This window comes from Triticum urartu, chromosome 2A, assembly GCF_056163025.1.
Source record: "Triticum urartu cultivar PI428250 chromosome 2A, HENAU_Tu73, whole genome shotgun sequence".
NCBI lineage: Eukaryota > Viridiplantae > Streptophyta > Magnoliopsida > Poales > Poaceae > Triticum > Triticum urartu.
Window position 1 is genome coordinate 171,039,771 of NC_141874.1, and position 22,124 is coordinate 171,061,894.

The 22,124-nt window shown below is 45.6% G+C and overlaps 1 protein-coding gene and 1 pseudogene across 1 annotated transcript; both read right to left on the reverse strand.

Annotated features, from left to right (window-relative positions):
* Positions 1–15,989: 15,989 nt before the first annotated feature.
* On the reverse strand, positions 15,990–17,099 carry LOC147984410 (uncharacterized). Its single transcript, XM_087541090.1, has one exon. It carries the CDS (start codon positions 17,097–17,099, stop codon positions 15,990–15,992), a length of 1,110 nt encoding a protein of 369 aa, XP_087397216.1.
* Positions 17,100–18,535: 1,436 nt separating this feature from the next.
* On the reverse strand, positions 18,536–19,922 carry LOC147984411 (uncharacterized; annotated as a pseudogene).
* Positions 19,923–22,124: the final 2,202 nt, after the last annotated feature.

The following is a 22,124-nucleotide window of genomic DNA, read 5'->3' on the forward strand; positions in this document are numbered from 1 at the left end:
CCGCGCGCCTCCCCCCTCCCCTAGTTCTATTAGGACAAGGAGAGGTGGCCGGCCCCCTCTCTCTCTTTCCCCCCTCGAGGAATCCTATTCCAACTAGGATTGGGGGGGAATCCTACTCCCAGAGGGAGTAGGACTCCCTTGGCGCGCCTTCCTTGGCCGTCCGCCCCCTCCCCCTTGGCTCCTTTATATACGGAGTCAGGGGGGCACCCTAGGACACACAAGTTGATCCTTGAGATCGTTCCTTAGCCGTGTGCGGTGCCCCCTGCCACCATATTCCACCTCGATCATATTGTAGCGGTGCTTAGGCGAAGCCCTGTGATGGTAGAACATCAAGATCGTCACCACGCCGTCGTGCTGACGGAACTCCTCCCCGATGCTTTGCTGGATCGGAGCCCGGGGATTGTCATCGAGCTGTACGTGTGCTAAGAACTCGGAGGTGCCGGAGTAACGGTGCTTGGATCGGTCGGATCGGGAAGACGTACGACTACTTCCTCTACGTTGTGTCAACGCTTCCGCAGTCGGTCTGCGTGGGTACGTAGACAACACTCTCCACTCTCGTTGCTGTGCATCATCATGATCTTGCGTGTACGTAGGAATTTTTTTGAAATTACTACGTTCCCCAACAAGGGCACCCCTAGAGACACAAGTTGATCCACGTGATCATATTCTTAGCCGTGTGCGGTGCCCCCTTCCACCATAGTCCTCGATAATATTGTAGCGGTGCTTAGGTGAAGCCATGCGACAGTAGTACATCAAGATCGTCACCACGCCGTCGTGCTGACGGAACTCTTCCCCGACACTTTACTGGATCGGAGTCCGGGGATCGTCATCGAGCTGAACGTGTGCTAGAACTCGGAGGTGCCGTAGTTTCGGTGCTTGATCGGTCGGGCCGTGGAGACGTACGACTACATCAGCCAAATGCTTCCATTGTCGATCTACAAGGGTACGTAGATCACACTCTCCCCCTCTCGTTGCTATGCATCACCATGATCTTGCGTGTGCGTAGGAATTTTTTTGAAATTACTATGAAACCCATCAGTGGCATCTGAGCCTAGGTTTTATATGTTGATGTTATATGCACGAGTAGAACACAAGTGAGTTGTGGGCGATATAAGTCATACTGCTTACCAGCATGTCATACTTTGGTTTGGCGGTATTGTTGGACGAAGCGGCCCGGACCGACATTACGCATACGCTTACGCGAGACCGGTTCTCCCGACGTGCTTTGCACATAGGTGGCTTGCGGGTGACAGTTTCTCCAACTTTAGTTGAACCGAGTGTGGCTACGCCCGGTCCTTGCGAAGGTTAAAACAGCACCAACTTGACAAACTATCGTTGTGGTTTTGATGCGTAGGTAAGATTGGTTCTTGCTTAAGCCCGTAGCAGCCACGTAAAACATGCAACAACAAAGTAGAGGACGTCTAACTTGTTTTTGCAGGGCATGTTGTGATGTGATATGGTCAAGACATGATGCTAAATTTTATTGTATGAGATGATCATGTTTTGTAACCGAGTTATCGGCAACCGGCAGGAGCCATATGGTTGTCGCTTTATTGTATGCAATGCAATCGCGCTGTAATGCTTTACTTTATCACTAAGCGGTAGCGATAGTCGTGGAAGCATAAGATTGGCGAGACGACAACGATGCTACGATGGAGATCAAGGTGTCGCGCCGGTGACGATGGTGATCATGATGGTGCTTCGGAGATGGAGATCACAAGCACAAGATGATGATGGCCATATCATATCACTTATATTGATTGCATGTGATGTTTATCTTTTATGCATCTTATCTTGCTTTGATTGACGGTAGCATTATAAGGTGATCTCTCACTAAATTATCAAGAAGTGTTCTCCCTGAGTATGCACCGTTGCGAAAGTTCTTCGTGCTGAGACACCACGTGATGATCGAGTGTGATAGGCTCTACATTCAAATACAACGGGTGCAAAACAGTTGCACACGCGGAATACTCAGGTTATACTTGACGAGCCAAGCATATACAGATATGGCCTCGGAACACGGAGACCGAAAGGTCGAGCGTGAATCATATAGTAGATATGATCAACATAGTGATGTTCACTAATGAAACTACTCCATCTCACGTGATGATCGGACATGGTTTAGTTGATTTGGATCACGTAATCACTTAGAGGATTAGAGGGATGTCTATCTAAGTGGGAGTTCTTTAAGTAATATGATTAATTGAACTTAAAATTATCATGAACTTAGTACCTGATAGTATCTTGCTTGTTTATGTATGATTGTAGATAAATGGCCCGTGCTGTTGTTCCATTGAATTTTAATGCGTTCCTTGAGAAAGCAAAGTTGAAAGATGATGGTAGCAATTACACGGACTGGGTCCGTAACTTGAGGATTATCCTCATTGCTGCACAGAAGAATTACGTCCTGGAAGCACCGCTGGGTGCCAGGCCTGCTGCTGGAGCAACACCAGATGTTGTGAACGTCTGGCAGAGCAAAGTTGACGACTACTCGATAGTTCAGTGTGCCATGCTTTACGGCTTAGAACCGGGACTTCAACGATGTTTTGAACCTCATGGAGCATATGAGATGTTCCAGGAGTTGAAGTTAATATTTCAAGAAAATGCCCAGATTGAGAGATATGCAGTCTCCAATAAGTTCTATAGCTGCAAGATGGAGGAGAATAGTTCTGTCAGTGAGCATATACTCAAAATGTCTGGGTATAATAATCACTTGATTCAAATGGGAGTTAATCTTCCAGATGATTGTGTCATTGACAGAATTCTCCAATCACTGCCACCAAGCTACAAGAGCTTCGTGATGAACTATAATATGCAAGGGATGAATAAGCCTATTCCCGAGCTCTTCGCAATGCTGAAAGCTGCGGAGGTAGAACTCAAAAAGGAGCATCAAGTGTTGATGGTCAACAAGACCACTAGTTTCAAGAAAAAGGGCAAAGGGAAGAAGAAGGGGAACTTCAAGAAGAACAGCAAGCAAGTTGCTGCTCAAGAGAAGAAACCCAAGTCTGGACCTAAGCCTGAAACTGAGTGCTTCTACTGCAAGCAGACTGGTCACTGGAAGCGGAACTGCCCCAAGTATTTGGCGGATAAGAAGGATGGCAAGGTGAACAAAGGTATATGTGATATACATGTTATTGATGTGTACCTTACTAATTCTCGCAGTAGCACCTGGGTATTTGATATTGGTTCTGTTGCTAATATTTGCAACTCGAAACAGGGACTACGGATTAAGCGAAGATTGGCTAAGGACGAGGTGACGATGCGCGTGGGAAACGGTTCCAAAGTCGATGTGATCGCAGTCGGCACGCTACCTCTACATCTACCTTCGGGATTAATATTAGACCTAAATAATTGTTATTTGGTGCCGGCGTTAAGCATGAACATTATATCTGGATCTTGTTTGATGCGAGACGGTTATTCATTTAAATCAGAGAATAATGGTTGTTCTATTTATATGAGTAATATCTTTTATGGTCATGCACCCTTGAAGAGTGGTCTATTCTTATTGAATCTCAATAGTAGTAACACACATATTCATAATGTTGAAGCCAAAAGATGCAGAGTTGATAATGATAGTGCAACTTATTTGTGGCACTGCCGTTTAGGTCATATCGGTATAAAGCGCATGAAGAAACTCCATACTGATGGACTTTTGGAACCACTTGATTATGAATCACTTGGTACTTGCGAACCGTGCCTCATGGGCAAGATGACTAAAACGCCGTTCTCCGGTACTATGGAGAGAGCAACAGATTTGTTGGAAATCATACATACAGATGTATGTGGTCCAATGAATATTGAGGCTCGTGGCGGATATCGTTATTTTCTCACCTTCATAGATGACTTAAGCAGATATGGGTATATCTACTTAATGAAACATAAGTCTGAGACATTTGAAAAGTTCAAAGAATTTCAGAGTGAAGTTGAAAATCATCGTAACAAGAAAATAAAGTTTCTACGATCTGATCATGGATTTGAATATTTGAGTTACGAGTTTGGTGTACATTTGAAACAATGCGGAATATTTTCGCAACTCACGCCACCCGGAACACCACAGCATAATGGTGTGTCCGAACGTTGTAATCGTACTTTACTAGATATGGTGCGATCTATGATGTCTCTTACTGATTTACCGCTATCGCTTTGGGGTTATGCTTTGGAGACGGCCGCATTCACGTTAAATAGGGCACCATCAAAATCCGTTGAGACGACGCCTTATGAACTATGGTTTGGCAAGAAACCAAAGTTATCGTTTCTGAAAGTTTGGGGCTGCGATGCTTATGTGAAAAAGCTTCAACCTGATAAGCTCGAACCCAAATCGGAGAAATGTGTCTTCATAGGATATCCAAAGGAGACTATTGGATACACCTTCTATCACAGATCCGAAGGCAAGACTTTTGTTGCTAAGTTCAGAAACTTTCTAGAGAAGGAGTTTCTCTCGAAAGAAGTGAGTGGGAGGAAAGTAGAACTTGACGAGGTAACTGTACCTGCTCCCTTATTGGAAAGTAGTGCATCACAGAAAGCTGTTTCTGTGACACCTACACCAATTAGTGGGGAAGCTAATGATAATGATCATGAAACTTCAGAACAAGATACTACTGAACCTCGTACATCAACCAGAGTAAGATCCGCACCAGAGTGGTACGGTAATCCTGTTCTGGAAGTCATGCTACTAGATCATGATGAACCTATGAACTATGAAGAAGTGATGGTGAGCCCAGATTCTGCAAAATGGCTTGAAGCCATGAAATCTGAGATGGGGTCCATGTATGAGAACAAAGTGTGGACTTTGGTTGACTTGCCCAATGATCGGCAAGCAATTGAGAATAAATGGATCTTCAAGAAGAAGACTGACGCCGACGGTAATATTACTTTCTACAAAGCTCGACTTGTCGCAAAAGGGTTTCGGCAAGTTCAAGGGATTGACTACGATGAGACCTTCTCACCCGTAGCGATGCTTAAGTCTGTCTGAATCATGTTAGCAATTGCCGCATTTTATGATTATGAAATTTGGCAGATGGATGTCAAAACTGCATTCCTGAATGGATTTCTGGAAGAAGAGTTGTATATGATGCAACCGGAAGGTTTTGTCGATCCAAAGGGAGCTAACAAAGTGTGCAAGCTCCAGCGATCCATTTATGGACTGGTGCAAGCCTCTCGGAGTTGGAATAAATGCTTTGATAGTGTGATCAAAGCATTTGGTTTTATACAGTCTTTTGGAGAAGCCTGTATTTACAAGAAAGTGAGTGGGAGCTCTGTAGCATTTCTGATATTATATGTGGATGACATATTACTGATCGGAAATGATATAGAATTTCTGGATAGCATAAAGGGATACTTGAATAAGAGTTTTTCAATGAAAGACCTCGGTGAAGCTGCTTACATATTAGGCATAAAGATCTATAGAGATAGATCAAGACGTTTAATTGGACTTTCACAAAGCACATACCTTGACAAGATTTTGAAGAAGTTCAAAATGGATCAAGCAAAGAAAGGGTTCTTGCCTGTGTTACAAGGTGTGAAGTTGAGTCAGACTCAATGCCCGACCACTGCAGAAGATAGAGAGAAAATGAAAGATGTTCCCTATGCTTCAGCCATAGGCTCTATTATGTATGCAATGCTGTGTACCAGACCTGATGTGTGCCTTGCTATAAGTCTAGCAGGGAGGTACCAAAGTAATCCAGGAGTGGATCACTTGACAACGGTCAAGAACATCCTGAAGTACCTGAAAAGGACTAAGGATATGTTTCTCGTATATGGAGATGACAAAGAGCTCATCGTAAACGGTTACGTTGATGCAAGCTTTGACACTGATCCGGACGATTCTAAATCGCAAACCGGATACGTGTTTACATTAAACGGTGGAGCTGTCAGTTGGTGCAGTTCTAAACAAAGCGTCGTGGCGGGATCTACGTGTGAAGCGGAATACATAGCTGCTTCGGAAGCAGCAAATGAAGGAGTCTGGATGAAGGAGTTCATATCCGATCTAGGTGTCGTACCTAGTGCATCGGGTCCAATGAAAATCTTTTGTGACAATACTGGTGCAATTGCCTTGGCGAAGGAATCCAGATTTCACAAGAGAACCAAGCACATCAAGAGACGCTTCAATTCCATCCGGGATCTAGTCCAGGTGGGAGACATAGAGATTTGCAAGATACATATGGATCTGAATGTTGCAGACCCGTTGACTAAGCCTCTTCCACGAGCAAAACATGATCAGCACCAAGGCTCCATGGGTGTTAGAATCATTACTATGTAATCTAGATTATTGACTCTAGTGCAAGTGAGAGACTGAAGGAAATATGCCCTAGAGGCAATAATAAAGTTATTATTTATTTCCTTATATATCATGATAAAATTTTATTATTCATGCTAGAATTGTATTAAATCGGAAACATAATACATGTGTGAATATATAGACAAACAGAGTGTCACTAGTATGCCTCTACTAGACTAGCTTGTCAATCAAAGATGGTTATGTTTCCTAACCATGGACAAAGAGTTGTCATTTGATTAACAGGATCACATCATTAGTTGAATGATCTGATTGACATGACCCATTCCATTAGCTTAGCACCCGATCGTTTAGTATGTTGCTATTGCTTTCTTCATGACTTATACATGTTCCTATGACTATGAGATTATGCAACTCCCGTTTGCCAGAGGAACACTTTGTGTGCTACCAAACGTCACAACGTAACTGGGTGATTATAAAGGAGCTCTACAGGTGTCTCCAAAGGTATATTTTGGGTTGGCGTATTTCGAGATTAGGATTTGTCACTCCGATTGTCGGAGAGGTATCTCTGGGCCCTCTCGGTAATGCACATCACTTAAGCCTTGCAAGCATTGCAACTAATGAGTTAGTTGCGGGATGATGTATTACAGAATGAGTAAAGAGACTTGCCGGTAACGAGATTGAACTAGGTATGGGATACCGACGATCGAATCTCGGGCAAGTAACATACCGATGACAAAGGGAACAACGTATGTTGTTATGCGGTCTGACCGATAAAAGATCTTCGTAGAATATGTAGGAGCCAATATGAGCATCCAGGTTCCGCTATTGGTTATTGACCGGAGACGTGTCTCGGTCATGTCTACATTGTTCTCGAACCCGTAGGGTCCGCACGCTTAAGGTTACGATGACAGTTATATTATGAGTTTATGCATTTTGATGTACCGAAGGTTGTTCGGAGTCCCGGATGTGATCACAGACATGACGAGGAGTCTCGAAATGGTTGAGACATAGAGATTGATATATTGGAAGCCTATGTTTGGATATCGGAAGTGTTCCAGGTGAAATCGGGATTTTTCTGGAGTACCGGGAGGTTACCGGAACCCCCCGGGAGGTATATGGGCCTTAGTGGGCCTTAGTGGAAGAAGAGAAGAGGCAGCCAGGGCTGGGCCGCGCGCCCCTCCACCCCTAGTCCGAATAGGAAAAGGAGAGAGGGGGCCGGCGCCCCCCTCCTTCTCTCTCTCTTTTCCCACTCCACGAATCCTATTCCAACTAGGAAAGGGGGGGAGTCCTACTCCCAGAAGGAGTAGGACTCCTCCTGGCGTGCCACACCTTGGCCGGCCGGCCCCCCTCCCTTGAACCTTTATATATGGAGGCAGGGGCACCCCTAGAGACACAAGTTGATCCACGTGATCATATTCTTAGCCGTGTGCGGTGCCCCATTCCACCATAGTCCTTGATAATATTGTAGCGGTGCTTAGGCGAAGCCCTGCGACAGTAGTACATCAAGATCGTCACCACGCCGTCGTGCTGACGGAACTCTTCCCCGACACTTTGCTGGATCAGAGTCCGGGGATCGTCATCGAGCTGAACGTGTGCTAGAACTCGGAGGTGCCGTAGTTTCGGTGCTTGATCGGTCGGGCCGTGGAGACGTACGACTACATCAACCAAACGCTTCCGTTGTCGATCTACAAGGGTACGTAGATCACACTCTCCCCCTCTCGTTGCTATGCATCACCATGATCTTGCGTGTGCGTAGGAAATTTTTTGAAATTACTACGAAACCCATCAGGTATAGGTAGCTAATAGAGAGATGTGTCCTCCCTTATCTCCGTGCTACTGCTACTGCTATGCCTAAACATGACTTAGATTGAAGTGAGGCAACATGTGGTGCATGTCGAAAGTAATACTAATCCTAACTTGATCAAGTTTGGATTGTACTACTTTCGACATGCACCGCATGCATGTTGCCTTCACTTCAATCCAATCCATGTTCATTTCACCCGTTGATATATAATAACTCTTCATGCTCGCATCATGCATCATCATATATAATAACAAGTCTACTAATCATCATCATACAACTTCTACTCGTTATTAATAACAAGTCATACGATCATCACCCTCATAGTCATCGAACCAACCCTACTTAATTGTTCTTAGCACATGATCATCAGTATTAGGTAGGACATAAATACCCTCTTTAAGGTAAAATAGCATAAATTAATATAGACCCTGACTCTCCATTATGGAGAATGGAGATCATCCTGTCTCCAATTCTTGCGCTTCGCTTCCTTTTGCCTCCAAGAACCTCCTTACGACTGTCCATACATTTTTTCCATCATTTGATTTTCATGTCTCCATTCCTTTTAGAAATCTGGTATGGACAGTTGAGATTCGTAGGATGACCTGGTTGTTTGTTCAAAATATTAAGGCTACCTTTCTGATACATCAAATGAGGCACACAATTCTCTGGGATTATCTGTTGAAAAACATAGTAATAACTTCATAGTTAGCAATGATGTACTAGTTTAAGAAGTATGCAAAAGATGCACGGATGGCGTAATAGTAAAAAATCTTACCAGGGTATCTCCATGGTAGTTACCATAGTTCAACACATGCACCAGTGGCACGTATTGATCATAATGTTGAGGAGTTTGATTGTAGATATTGTAATTCTCAATGTCAGTACAAAATCCGACCAGATGATTTTTTTTCCTTGTAAGTTAATTCGGAGCCATCGGTGTAGTGGGTTTTGCCTACCATCTCCCACACATTCTTGGAAGAATGAAAATAAGCTGTCAATGGAAATAAGATGTCAACTATTTTGAAATAAACAATATAAATTAGCTAATAACTATGTTTGAGAAACTCACATAGCAGTAGAATTGGAGGCGCATCAACAAGGACCCAAATGTCCATATTGTCTTGCTCGATTTCAGGATCACCAAGATCCATGGTGACAAGCATACCCTCATCAAAACCATACATCTTGCAAAGTGCTTCCCATTTTTTGCAACCAAAATGGGTTACGCTCTCAGAATTGTACAACTTTACTTCAAAATCCACATCATGATGAGTCCTTAGGTGAAACTTTCATGGTCTTCAAAACCCATCCTCTCCAAGACATAGCGCCTTGCATGGCATGTGATAAGCTACTCGAATTGTAAAAGATGAAAATTACATGTTGAAATAGTTGTAGTCATGCTTAATTGCAAAAAAACACTTGTTACTAACATCAAAGGACCCATTACAAAATGGGTACCTAAAACCAAGCATTAATCTCTTGTAGGTGTTTGCTTTTGGTGGGGGATCATGGTTGCTCAATAGCGGAGCTACAAATCATATGACCGGAAGCAAGGACTTGGTGGTGGACGTGCACAAGATTCCATCTATGCCCACCAATGTCGAGTGGGATGACGCCTCATCCTCTAAGGTATTGGGACTTGGCAAGGTGGTCATCTCTCATGATCTCACGATCGAGAAGGTCATGCTTGTTGAGTCCCTTGCATACAATTTACTTTCCGTTCGTCAACTTGCAATCATGGGCTTTGCCACTTTCTTTGATATCGATACCGTGGCCCTCTTGTGGAGCAAGATTCTTAAAGTAGCCTTTGTTGGGCATGTCGAGAACGGTCTATATGTGATTAACTTTTCGGAGTGACCCACTAAGACCGCGACATGCCTAATGGCTAAAGTTGATGTGGGATGGCTTTGGCATCACCGTCTAGCCCATGTCAATATGAGATCTTTGCAAAGTCTTCTCAAGGGGGACCATGTCCGTGGACTAACGAATGTTAGTTTTGCTAAAGATCGTGCTTGCAGTGCTTGTATCGAAGGAAAGCTACATGAGAAGGCTCACCCTCCCACGACTATCATTTACTCAAAGAGGCCTTTGGAGCTCCTTCACATGGATCTCTTTGGGCCTCCATCCTTCGATAGTCTTGGGGGTAGGAATTATTGCTTGGTGATTGTGGATGACTACTCAAGATACACTTGAGTGTATTTCTTCAAGAGGAAGACCGAGACCCAACAAACCGTCATTGACTTTGCAAATGAAGCACAACGTCAACACAATGCAAAGATCTTGACAATAAGAAGTGACAACGGCACCGAGTTCAAGAACTACACCTTGGATGAGTTTCTTAGTGATGAGGGGATCAAGCATCAATATTCCGCACCTTACACCCCTCAACAAAACGGTGTTGCGGAGAGGAAGAACCGGACGTTGATGGATGCGGCAAGGACCATGATGGCGGAGTTCAAGTCTCCGTACAACTTTTGGGCCGAAGCCATCAACACTGCGTGTCATGCATCCAATCGGCTCTACCTCCGCAAGGGCTTGAACAAGACTCCATATGAGATACTCACCGGTAACAAGCCCAACCTCAAGTACTTTCGGGTGTCCGGGTGTAAGTGTTTCATTCTCAAGAAAGGTGTTCGGTTGTCTAAATTTGAGGCTAGAGCTTATGAGGGCATATTTGTTGGTTATGCTACAAACTCTCATGCTTACCGTGTCCTCAATAAATCCACGAGACTTATTGAGGAGACATGTAACGTGGAGTTTGATGAGAATAACGGCTCCCAAGTGGAGCAAAGTGGCACTTGTGATGTAGGTGATGAAATTCCTCCTCAAGCCATAAGAAGAATGGGTGTTGGCTGTATCCTACCCATTGAGGAACCCCTTGTGGCCGAAGGAGAAGGACAATGCTCCACTCAAGTGGAGCCATCACCAACCCAAGGCCCACACGCTTCCGAAGAACAACATGAAGGCCCTCATCCTCAAGAACATGACCAAGGGCAAGATCATGCTCAAGACAGTGTTGACACATCAAGTGATGCCCAAGGTCAAGTTCTCTCCTCCGAGCAAGTTCAAGAACAAGAACAAGCTCAAGACGACGCTCAAGATGATCAAGTGACCACTCCTCGTCTCACCCTCGAGGAGGAATTGGAGCGTCGTGCCGCCAAGGTCTATGAGGCGCTAGAAGATCCAGATTGGCTCAATGCCATGCATGAAGAACTCAACAACTTCGAGCGCAGCAAAGTGTGGAGATTGGTGCCAAGACCGACGGGGAACCACAATGTCATTGGAACCAAGTGGATATTTAAGAACAAGAAAGATGCCCGTGGGATTATCATACGCAACAAGGCTCGTTTGGTAGCACAAGGCTACTCCCAAGTCGAGGGTATCGACTACGGTGAAACCTTTGCTCCCGTTGCTCGTCTTGAATCTATTCGCATGTTGATTGCATATGCTTCTCATCATAACTTTAAGTACGACAAATGGATGTGAAGAGTGCTTTTCTTAATGGTCCCATTAATGATTTGGTTTATGTCAATCAACCCCCCGGGTTCGAGTATCCCTACTTTCCCGATCATGTGTATCAACTCGATAAGGCACTCTATGGCCTTAAACAAGCCCCACATGCGTGGTATGACCACCTTACCGAGTTGTTACAAGACCGTGGTTTTGAAGTTGGGCTAATCGACCGCACTATTTTTACTAAGAAGGTCAAAGGGGAGTTGTTTGTGTGCTAATTATATGTTGATGATATTATCTTTGGTTCCCCTAACAAAGCTTTCAATGAGGAATTTGTCGCTCTTATGACCTCAAAGTTCGAGATGTCTTCCATGGGAGAGTTGAAGTTCTTTCTAGGGTTCGAAGTGAAGCAAAGAAGAGAAGGAACCTTCATCAACCAAGCCAAATATACTCAAGACATGCTCAAGATATTCAAGCTAAGTGATGTCAAGCCGGCTTCCACTCCAATGCCCACCAAGTGCCAACTTGACATAGATCCCAATGGTAAAGCGGTGGATCAAAAGGTATATCACCCCATGATAGGCTCCTTGCTCTACCTTTGTGCATCTAGACCGGATATCATGTTGAGTGTGGGAATTTGTGCACGGTTTCAAGCCGCACCTAAGGAAAGTCACTATGTGGCGGTCAAACGAATCTTTCGATATTTGGCTCATACCCCAAACTTTGGCTTATGGTATCCAAGAGGAGCAAACTTCAAGCTTGTATGGTATTCGGATTCCGATTGGGCGGGAGACAAAGTGGATAGGAAGTCCACTTCCGGAGGGTGCCAATTCCTTGGTTGCTCTTTGGTAAGTTGGTCTTCCAAAAAGCAAAGTTGTGTGTCTCTCTCGTCCACCGAAGCGGAGTATGTGGCGGCCGGTAGTTGTTGTGCACAACTCTTATGGATAAGGCAAACTTTAAAGGATTATGGTGTCATTTGTGAAAAAGTGCCTCTTTGGTGTGACAATGAAAGTGCCATCAAGATCTCTCTCAACCCGGTGCAACACTTCAAGATGAAGCATATTGAGATCCGGTATCACTTCATCCGGGATCACATTAGGCGAGGAGAGATCGAGCTCAACTATGTCAACACTCATGATAACCTTGTACATATTTTCACGAAGCCCTTGGATGAAGCAAGATTTCGTGAGTTAAGGCATGAGCTAAATATCATTGATTCGAGCAATGTTGCTTTAACCCTTGCACACCCCACAATACTCAATGTGTTGTCTTGTTTAGATGTAGGCATGGACATAGGGGGAGTGTTGTTCTCTCAATGAACTCTTCCTCCCCCAATTATGCATAAATTGATCAAGTCTTTCACTTTAGCCATGTTTGATGGTACTTGTGCTTCAAAGACGAGTTTTGGTCATGGAACGAAGGATAATTCTTCGCGGTGCCATACCAATTGACTCAAACATAGGTGGCTACGGCCACCGCCCTCTCTTTGGAGAGGTGGTGTCTCGTGGTTGTTTCGTTTTGTCGTTTGCCTTTTTGCCTGTGTGTGTAGCGTGGTCTTGTGGTGTTCGTGTTGCCTTGAAGTGTTCGTGCAAAGACCTCGTTTTTCGCGTGCTTGAAACGTGCATCTTCTTGAGCCCATGATACTACCGTGGCTTGCCGCGGTACTACCGCTTTGAGAGGCATGGTACTACCGCGCCATAGCGTGGTACTACCGCTCAGGTGCGGTACTTCCGCCGAGCGGTACTACCGCGATGAGGCACGGTACTACCGCGCCGTCGAGCGAGCGTGGGGGTTATGACTCGGGCAGGGGAGTTCCAACTCCCCATACCCATTCACTCGTCTCTCTCCCCACGTCTCTCTCTCTCTCTTGCTCAAGAACAGCGCCAGAGGTCCTCACCGGATCACCATCTCCGGCCACTCTCCTCGGATTCCGACCGGTGGGATTGTTCCCCACCACTTCCTCTTGCCATGGACCAAGGTTTTTCCCTAAATCCCTCTTTTTCTTGGTTGTTCTCTCGCTTCTAGGTTTTTGGGGAGATGCTTGTTGTTCTTGAGATTTTAGGCCAAATCTGTGCAAGAGTAGGATGTAGGAGAGTCGTGGTGCGTAGGAATCATACTTGATATGTTGTCTTGTGGTAGATTTGTCCAACCGTAGTACCGCCGCAGTTTCGCGGGCTTTTCTCAGATTTGAACTAGTTCGGATCTGACGTGGTGCGGTACTACCGTGTCTCATGTGCGGTACTACCGCTCATGTGGTACTACCGCCCATCAGGTGCGGTACTACCGCACTAGCTCGTGCAGTACTACCGCCCATCAGACGCGGTACTACCGCGCTAGCTGCAGCACTAAGCTCGTACTACCGCTCCTAGACCCGTTACTACCGTAACCTCACACGGTACTACCGCGACTAAGAGCGGTACTACGATCTTAGTTCCGAGCACTTGGCAGTACTACCGTAGGGGTCAAATCTCTCTCTAGGCAATTGTCTTGTGTGCTCTTTGCATGTTTCTGTTGCATTGTTGTGGTCTTTGCATCGATCCTTCTTGCTTGTCGTGGGTGTTTTGCATTTTGTGTCTCAGGTGGTGGCTCTCATCGTTCCAATCCCAGTCGTGACACTGGCTCCAAGCGTCTGCGCAACCCCCAAGATGAAGCCCCAGAGGGCTCCAATGCCCCCAAGCGCAATGTCAAGACCACTGCCAGCAAGCAAAAGGAACCTGCTAAGGGCATCGAGGAGATTTGAGTCACTGAGTATGTCGAACGCCGGAAGATCAATCCCTATGTGAATCCTCGGGCTGTCCTCAGAGGCACCGAGTTGTTTTGGACTAAGAAACATGCTCTGATCTACCTGGATGTGATCAAGAACAAGCAGAATACCTTCGTGGATGTCAAGTGGATAGACATGAATCACATGCGGAAGGACAAGTTTCATGACTATTTTGGAGAGGCTCTGGACTTGGTGGAGCAGCTTGCTATTGAGCCGGTGATCTCCTTTCACCTTGACTACGACCCTGAGCTTATCTGTCAGTTCTTTGCCTCTGTTTACTTTCATCCCAGGGATGAGCGGAGGATGACCTGGATGACCAACGGCCGTCAGATGTATGCTACATGGAAGGGGTTCATGGATCTACTTCACATTCCTGATGACGGGCTTCACACCCCCGTTGGTGTTCGCCCCCACGCCAACTCTGAGTCTGCCAACAAGAACCTGCTTCAGCCATTCCTTGTTGAGAAGGTGCTCCCCAATGGCAAGTCGACTTGGGTGTTGAACTCCTTTCTGGATATCATGCATCGCATCTTCCGCAACACTTTGTTCCCACGCATTGGCGACAAGGACAAGGTTCATGCCTATCTAGTGGATATGTTGCTCCTGTGTGCAGAGGCACGTTCATCTCAGACTCAGCCACTTTGATGTAGGGTGGAACCCTAGATGGCCGATCTTTCACGAAAGGAGCGGATCCCTACGAGGAACACGAAGAACATGAGGGGGGAAACGAGGGGAAACACAAGAGAAACACTCAACCAACAAGAAATAGATCACACATGTGCTAGATCCTCGAAACACAAAGAGAGATACAAGATCCAAAGTCAACAACGGACGATACACGGTAACCGGTTCTTCTCCGTGAGGAGGTCTTGATGGGGCCACCCAAGAGGGGGTCTTGAATCCAAGGGGATCTTCTCCGTAGAGGGGCCGCGGTCTCTCTCGTGGAGTAGATCTGTAATGGATGAGCGTAGCTCTATCTCTCAAATGAGCTATCACAACGCTAACCTAGAAAGGAGGAGGGAGAGGTCTATTTATAGTCTTAGTGCAAATGGGGGGAAAGTGAAGGGGTACATGGGCCTTAGCCCGCAACTGTACACAGCCAGGTACCGGACGTCCGCTGGGGACCGGCCGTCCGGTGGCTCGTGGGCGACCGTACGTCCGGTAGGGGCCGGTCGTCCGCTCGATCTGGCTCGGATGCTGGTGTAGCGGATTTCTGGTCTGGACCGGTCGTCCGGTCGCTGGTCGTCCGGTGGCATCGGACGTCCGCTCGTTTGGCTCGGGTGCAGGGACACCGGTCGTCCGGTCTGGACCGGTCGTCCGGTGGATCTTCAGACGCCGGACGTCCGGACCCGACCGGTCGTCCGGTGGCTGGAGCTTCTTCGACAACTCTTCTTCTTGCGTCTTCTCTTCCAGGCTTCCCTCGCGGATGATGTAGGTGATCCTTGGCACTTGCACTCCTCCTCGTCATCCGTGAAGCTCCGACAATACCTATGCATGCACGATGGAGGGTCAAGTAGTATACCATCCTCGAAGGGGTCAAGTGAGCACGTGTAAAGGAGAGGATTCACCTTTATGTATGTGAAGTAGATGTCGCACGTGTCACTTGCCGAATGAACTCTTGACATGGTGATGTCCATAGGATGCTCCGCATCATCCCCTCCCCCTTGGGAAAGATCGGACCTCGGGTCGAAATCCAAATCACCATGGGAAAGAGATGGCATCACCGTGTATTAGTGGTCGATCACCAAGTTCTCGTCATCGTGAAGCTTGAAATGGGCACTCTTCAATGTCGCACCGTCTCGTGAGTCCTTTAAAAGGAGCAAGGAGAACAAACACTTGGAAAAACAAATACGGTTAGCGTTAGTGCAAAACCAAGCATTCAAGAGGTGATTCACCCAACAAGTGTTGTCATCAAGCATAGCATATGGTGTGACAAAGGATTGTGACATGGAATGTAAGCACATAAATTGAGCACAAAGAAGGACATCATGGAAACAAGCATGTGAATGTGAGGTAGTGACGCAAATATGTGTGGCAAGAGAAGAAGCATCTACCTCAAGTTCATAGCAAACATGGGCAAAGTGCTCAATGAAAGGTCTATGGTAGGCATAGGAATCATTCACAACACCAAAAGAAATGAAGTGTCTAAACACATGGGTCAAGTGCAAGACAATCCAAGCATAACGTGCATAGGGTGTCGTGAAGATAGTGTGGCACTCAACACAATAGAAAGAGCAATTGTTCATCATGTGTGAGGCAATCAAGGCAAGCATGTAGCAATCAATGGGACATGGCATATATGAAGTGATGACATTGTTGCAACCAAACATATGAGAGGAGCAAGTAATCCAAGAATTGGATGCAACACACAAGGCATATATATCATGATGCATGGAATTGTGAAAATGACAAGTGGAAGCAAGATCTCTAACATGTGCACATGAAAGGGGTCCAAGATGACAAATAAGTCGCATGGTGCAAGCAACACAAGTAGTATGATCCACAATATGCATGCTCATGGTTTGGGGGTTCTCAAAAGAGAAGGATATCACCGTGAAAGCATGTTCTTGTGCGTCCTTCACAATGCCGAAGTACAAGCAAGTGCGATGTAGAATCGTCGTGGTAGAAGGTGGTTCGCTCTCAAGAGCTTGGATTGTCAACTCACGTGACGTGGAAGTTGACACGAAGTCCAAGTATCCTACACATGCACACAACAAAAGAAAGAATGTATGTGCATGGTAGATAAACACATCATCCATCATGATGGTTCTCTTCTCTTGCACATAACCATTAGAAGCACAAGTGAGTGAAGAATATGATGCAAAAATGGCAATATTCATGGCACTAGGTATATGGTGCAAAGAGGTAAGACAAGCATGCTTCATAAGGAATATGTCAAAATCTCCAAATATATGTGAGAATGCTATGGGGGCAAACTCATTATCAAGACTAAATGCATAATTGCACTCAATACATGGCAAATCATCTAGCATGAGAGAGGAAACATATGGAGAGATATGACAAGAAGCAATAACAATCATGTCGTGCAAACTAGTGGAGCGAAGATGCAACACACTAGAGGAAATCATGGCAATGATGTCATGTGAGTAAATAATAGGCATAGGCAATGCACATGACATATCGCAAGCACGAACACAAAGCAAGATCAAAGTATAATCATAGGCATGGGTCACAAAGCAAACATGGCAATAACAAGCAATATCTCCACCAAGCTTGCAAATACACATACAAGTATGAGAATCAATCATCATGTGTAATGCAAAGCATGGGTCACGAATGCATGGCAAAAGCATATGAATGAGCAAATCATGCAAAGTGAACATGGCAAGATGGGCAAAGGATATATAATGGATAACAACCCATAGCCAACTGAGGGCCATGTAGAAGAAATGCGCGAAGTATTTGCACAAAGAGAGCGGTGGGAAAGACACTCCATGGGATCCCAAGTCATCATTGCTCTCTAGAGCTCGTTTTGTCAACTCGTGGGATTGCGAGGTTGACAAGAATTCATGGGTACCTACACAAAAGAGACACAAACGGAAGAAATTGTGTGTGTGGTAAATGTACACATCATCCATCATGATGTGTATGTGCATGTGAGAGTTAGCACAAGATAAGCATCGCTCAAAGAAATTTGAAGCATGATATAAGAACATGTCATCCATCATGAAAGAATAGTTATTGTGTATAACATGATGGGTATGCAAATTGAGCATACAAGTATATGGCACATCAATAGCATGTTTATTCATGGGAAGCATATTGTGCACATAAGTATGAGGATCATGAAATGGATGGGAGTGATCAAAATCTCCTAAAATGGATGAGGAAACTATGGGGGTCTCCTCATGAGCAATGTTGGAAACAACATATGAAGAAAATGGACAACATCCAAAACAATGCATATCCGAAGCTAGGTGGTTATGGCATGGCATATGAGATAAATGATGCAAAGGTAGCATGTCAATATCATCACAAGAGAAACAAATGCCAATAACCATAGGCTTGTCATCTATGCCATAAGTGCAAATTGGGTTAATCTTAATGGCATATGCATAGTCACTATGAAGAGATTGCAAATATGACATGTGGTCGATCTCATGCATAGCATATGACAAGTCAAGCGGATTGGCAAACATGATGTGACCGAGAGAATTAGCACAAGAAATCCTATGTAACATGTCATCACAACTAATAGACTCCACATGGCAATCATCATACTCATCATAAATGGGTAAATCATCCCAAGGGGAAGTCACACTAGCATGAAGCATGGAAATAGGTTGATCAACATCATGCAAGCAATCAATGTCATGATAGTCCACTAGTGGGACTAGAGCACCACCTTCACCTATGTTACCGTTTTCATTCCACTCATGTGGTGCAGGTGAGGTGGGTAAGACCGAATGGTGGTCAAGATCATCATTGTGATGGAACCATGTGGGGGGTGCATCATATTCCACCATAGCCATCGTCTTCTCCAAAGGTAGGACGAAGTCGTCGAGAATCGGTGCGTCATCATATAAGGGACCTAGCACCAAATGAGAAGACACAATAGAGGTAGATGTCAAGTCATTAGTGTTAAAAGTGGCCTCACATGACCTATCAACTATCTCACTCTCTCTATGTGGTGGTTCACGCACTCCCTCAAAATAGGTGCACTCAATCTCACGTATGGTGGAGTCACTCATCTCACTCAAGTGGTGGGGGTTGTGGCTCTCCTCACATGGGAATAGTGGAAACACATCATATATGGGGCTAGTGGTGAAATCACTCTCACTCTCAATATGGTGGCAAAAGTCACTCAAGTCATCACATGTCGCCGTGGTTGAAGGGAAAATCCCATGCTCAACCATCTCATTGTCGTCACCGTGTATGAAGGCCGAAGATGGCACATCATCACTCTCGCCGTGGATGAAGGCCGTAGATGGCACATCATCACACTCGCCTCCTAAGATGGAAGCATCATCCTTGCTCGCCACCGTGTCGCTCGCCTCCAAAGCTTGGTCCTTGAGGGTCTCCGTAGTCGTACTCATCGCCGTACCATCTTGAAAAAGAGTCATGGGGGACTCGGCATCGTCAATGCCACAAAGAGGGATGGCGTCGGACTTGGGAGTATCGTCTTGGAGCTCGTCGGGCTTGGACATCTTGGTGGTACTATCCTCATGCTCGTTCTCATGGAGCTTGGTCGTCGCGAAGTGAGCTTGGGGTAGAGAAACTTTGGCCTTCATGAGTTCTTGTTCCGCCTTGAGAGCACCAATGTAGTTGTCGTCGAGGGACTTGTAGTTCTCGAGGAAGATCGTCTTGGAGATGTCGTTGTGCAATCCCATCATGAAGTGGAACTTCATCGAAATGGGGTCATCCACGCCGGCTCGTCGCAAGGCAATCTTCATCTCCTTGAAGTACTCGTCGATGGAGTTGGATCCTTGGATAGTGTTCTCCAATTGGCGTTGAAGTTGTTCCGTGTAGGTTGGAGGCACAAACTCTCGCCGCAAAGCTCTCTTCGTCTTGGGCCAACTCATGTCGTAGCTCTCCGAAGGTGTGTGAAGCCACCATGTGGACGCGTAGTCGTGGAAGTTCCTTGTGGCGCACTTCACTTGATCCTCGGGGGGGACTTGATGTAGCTTGAGGTAGTCGTCCATCAAATGCTCCCACTCGAGATACTCCTCGGGTTCTTGAGTCCCATAGAAAGGAATCGTGTGGTCGATGTCGAGGTCGCAGTAGCTCGTGGAAGTCGCGGACTTGAGCTTGGGGAGCTTCTCTTGAGCGTAGTCTTGAGGTGCTTGTTAGAGAAGATGCCATGTATTCGAAGGTGAAGATGCCTTGAAGTCTCTTGGCGAAGATGCCAAAGTGGTTGGTGTAGCCGTAGCTCCGTCTTGGTGGTGCTTGTCTCGCGGTCTTCTCTTGTGGTCATGAAGTTTGGACTTGGCATGAAGTAGGGCTTGTTGTGACTTGTAGGTAGGCGCTTGTGGAGCATCATCATGATGATGGTGTCGTTGTCGTGCTTGAGCTCGTAGTAGATGTCGTTCATCATCGTCTTGCACATGTTGCTTGGAGGTGACTTGCCCTTCATGACGAGGTGGATGACAAACGTGATGGTGGTCGCCATGGAGATGTGGACGAGGACGACTTGCGCTTGCATCATTTTTGCGCTCTGAAGACTTGTGATTTGAACGTCGCCGTCTTGAGGATGATGAAGGGGAAGAACGGTTGATCAACAAGGTCCGAATCTCCTCCATTCTTGCATCTTGCTCCTCCTTTTGTGCGGAAAGCTTTTTGTTGATGTAGTTGTTCACACCGTCGTTGTTGTGGAAGACCGGAGATGAAATGCCTTGCCTATCCATCACAAGATTCGAGCCAATATGAGTGGAGAAGGAGAAGAACGAATACCAAATTTACCTTGACCGAAGTTGAAAGTGGATCAATGATCACTCCAATGTGGACAAGGAAATAGCACAATTGGTACCAATTCTTGTCGGTTTCTCGCACCTACACAAGTAAGGCTTATGGTGGATCTCGGTGAGGATAGTGGCACAAAAATTTGATGTAAAATGTTAGCAAGAGTCAATAATGTTGAAAGAGATTCACAAATTCGCAAGTGTAACAAGTAGACCAATAGCAATATGGGTGGCACACGGAAACGCACACACGGATAGATAAATGTGGTCGTGCAACCAAGGATGAGCTCAAAATGTGGAATCCACGGAAAATGCTCTTGTTGCACAACTCTAGAGAGACGCTAGCACGATTGCTCAATAGGCGGATACGACACTTGTGCACAACCTATAGGAGACAAAAATGCAACGACTTCTATCCCAAGTATGCTATGTATATATGGTTCCCGGTGTTATGATCCAAGATGATCTTATATGACAATGTGGTATGATGCTATGGCTATTGCTTACAAGCTTCTTTGCTCTTTCTCTTTTGCTTAAAAGCTTATTCTCTTTTTTTTGTATGGCCACTTTGCGAAATGCACAAACCAAGGTAGCAATTGTATATATGCGGGAACAAACTTGAGGCACATGAGATGATATGATACCAATATGATATGGTATGTATGCAATGTATGGTGTAGATCACTAATGTGCACAAGTAACATTGCCGGTAATACTCAAATGGCTAGTCTCGATAGGCAAGTGACGCAAAATGGGCTAGGGGTTATCAATGCAATGGCAAGGGAATATACAAATGGAGGGATACCACGATACCAAGATGATATGGAGGTTACCGTCCGTGTCGATGAGTGGCGGTGATCTTGATGGAGATACCAAGATGATGGAGACTCGTCCCTAAGTAGCCGAAACACCTTAGGAAACGGAAAAACCACGAACTCAAAATCTCAAACGTCAAATGTCAAAATGGTGGTAGCGGAATGCGGTGGTGTTGCACTAGGCAATGCGGAAGTGGAGGTTATGGTGGTGGACTATACACGGTGTCGGAGTTGAAAGCACGGTCCCTAAGTAGCCGAAACACCTTAGGAGACACAACTCACAACACAAACAAAATTGGGTTAAGTTGGGGTGGCGGAAGTGTATAGTTGTCAAGCCTATGCGGAAGTGGTGGTGGTGGTTGAAGAAGAAGCAACCGTCCCTAAGTAGCCTAGACACCTTAGGAGACTCAAATCACTCCTCTAGCAACAACTAATGCGATGGGGAACAAAATTGGTTAGGTTGCGGAAGTCAGAGATGGTGTAGCGGATGATGTGGTGGAAGCCCTAGGCAAAGATGCCAAAATTTTCAAAATTTGATGGAGTCAAAAGATCTTGGTTGTATTTTTGTGGGAAAGGGGATTTCAAGAGCTTCAAAACGATATAAAGAACGTCAAAATCGGAGTTCGGATGA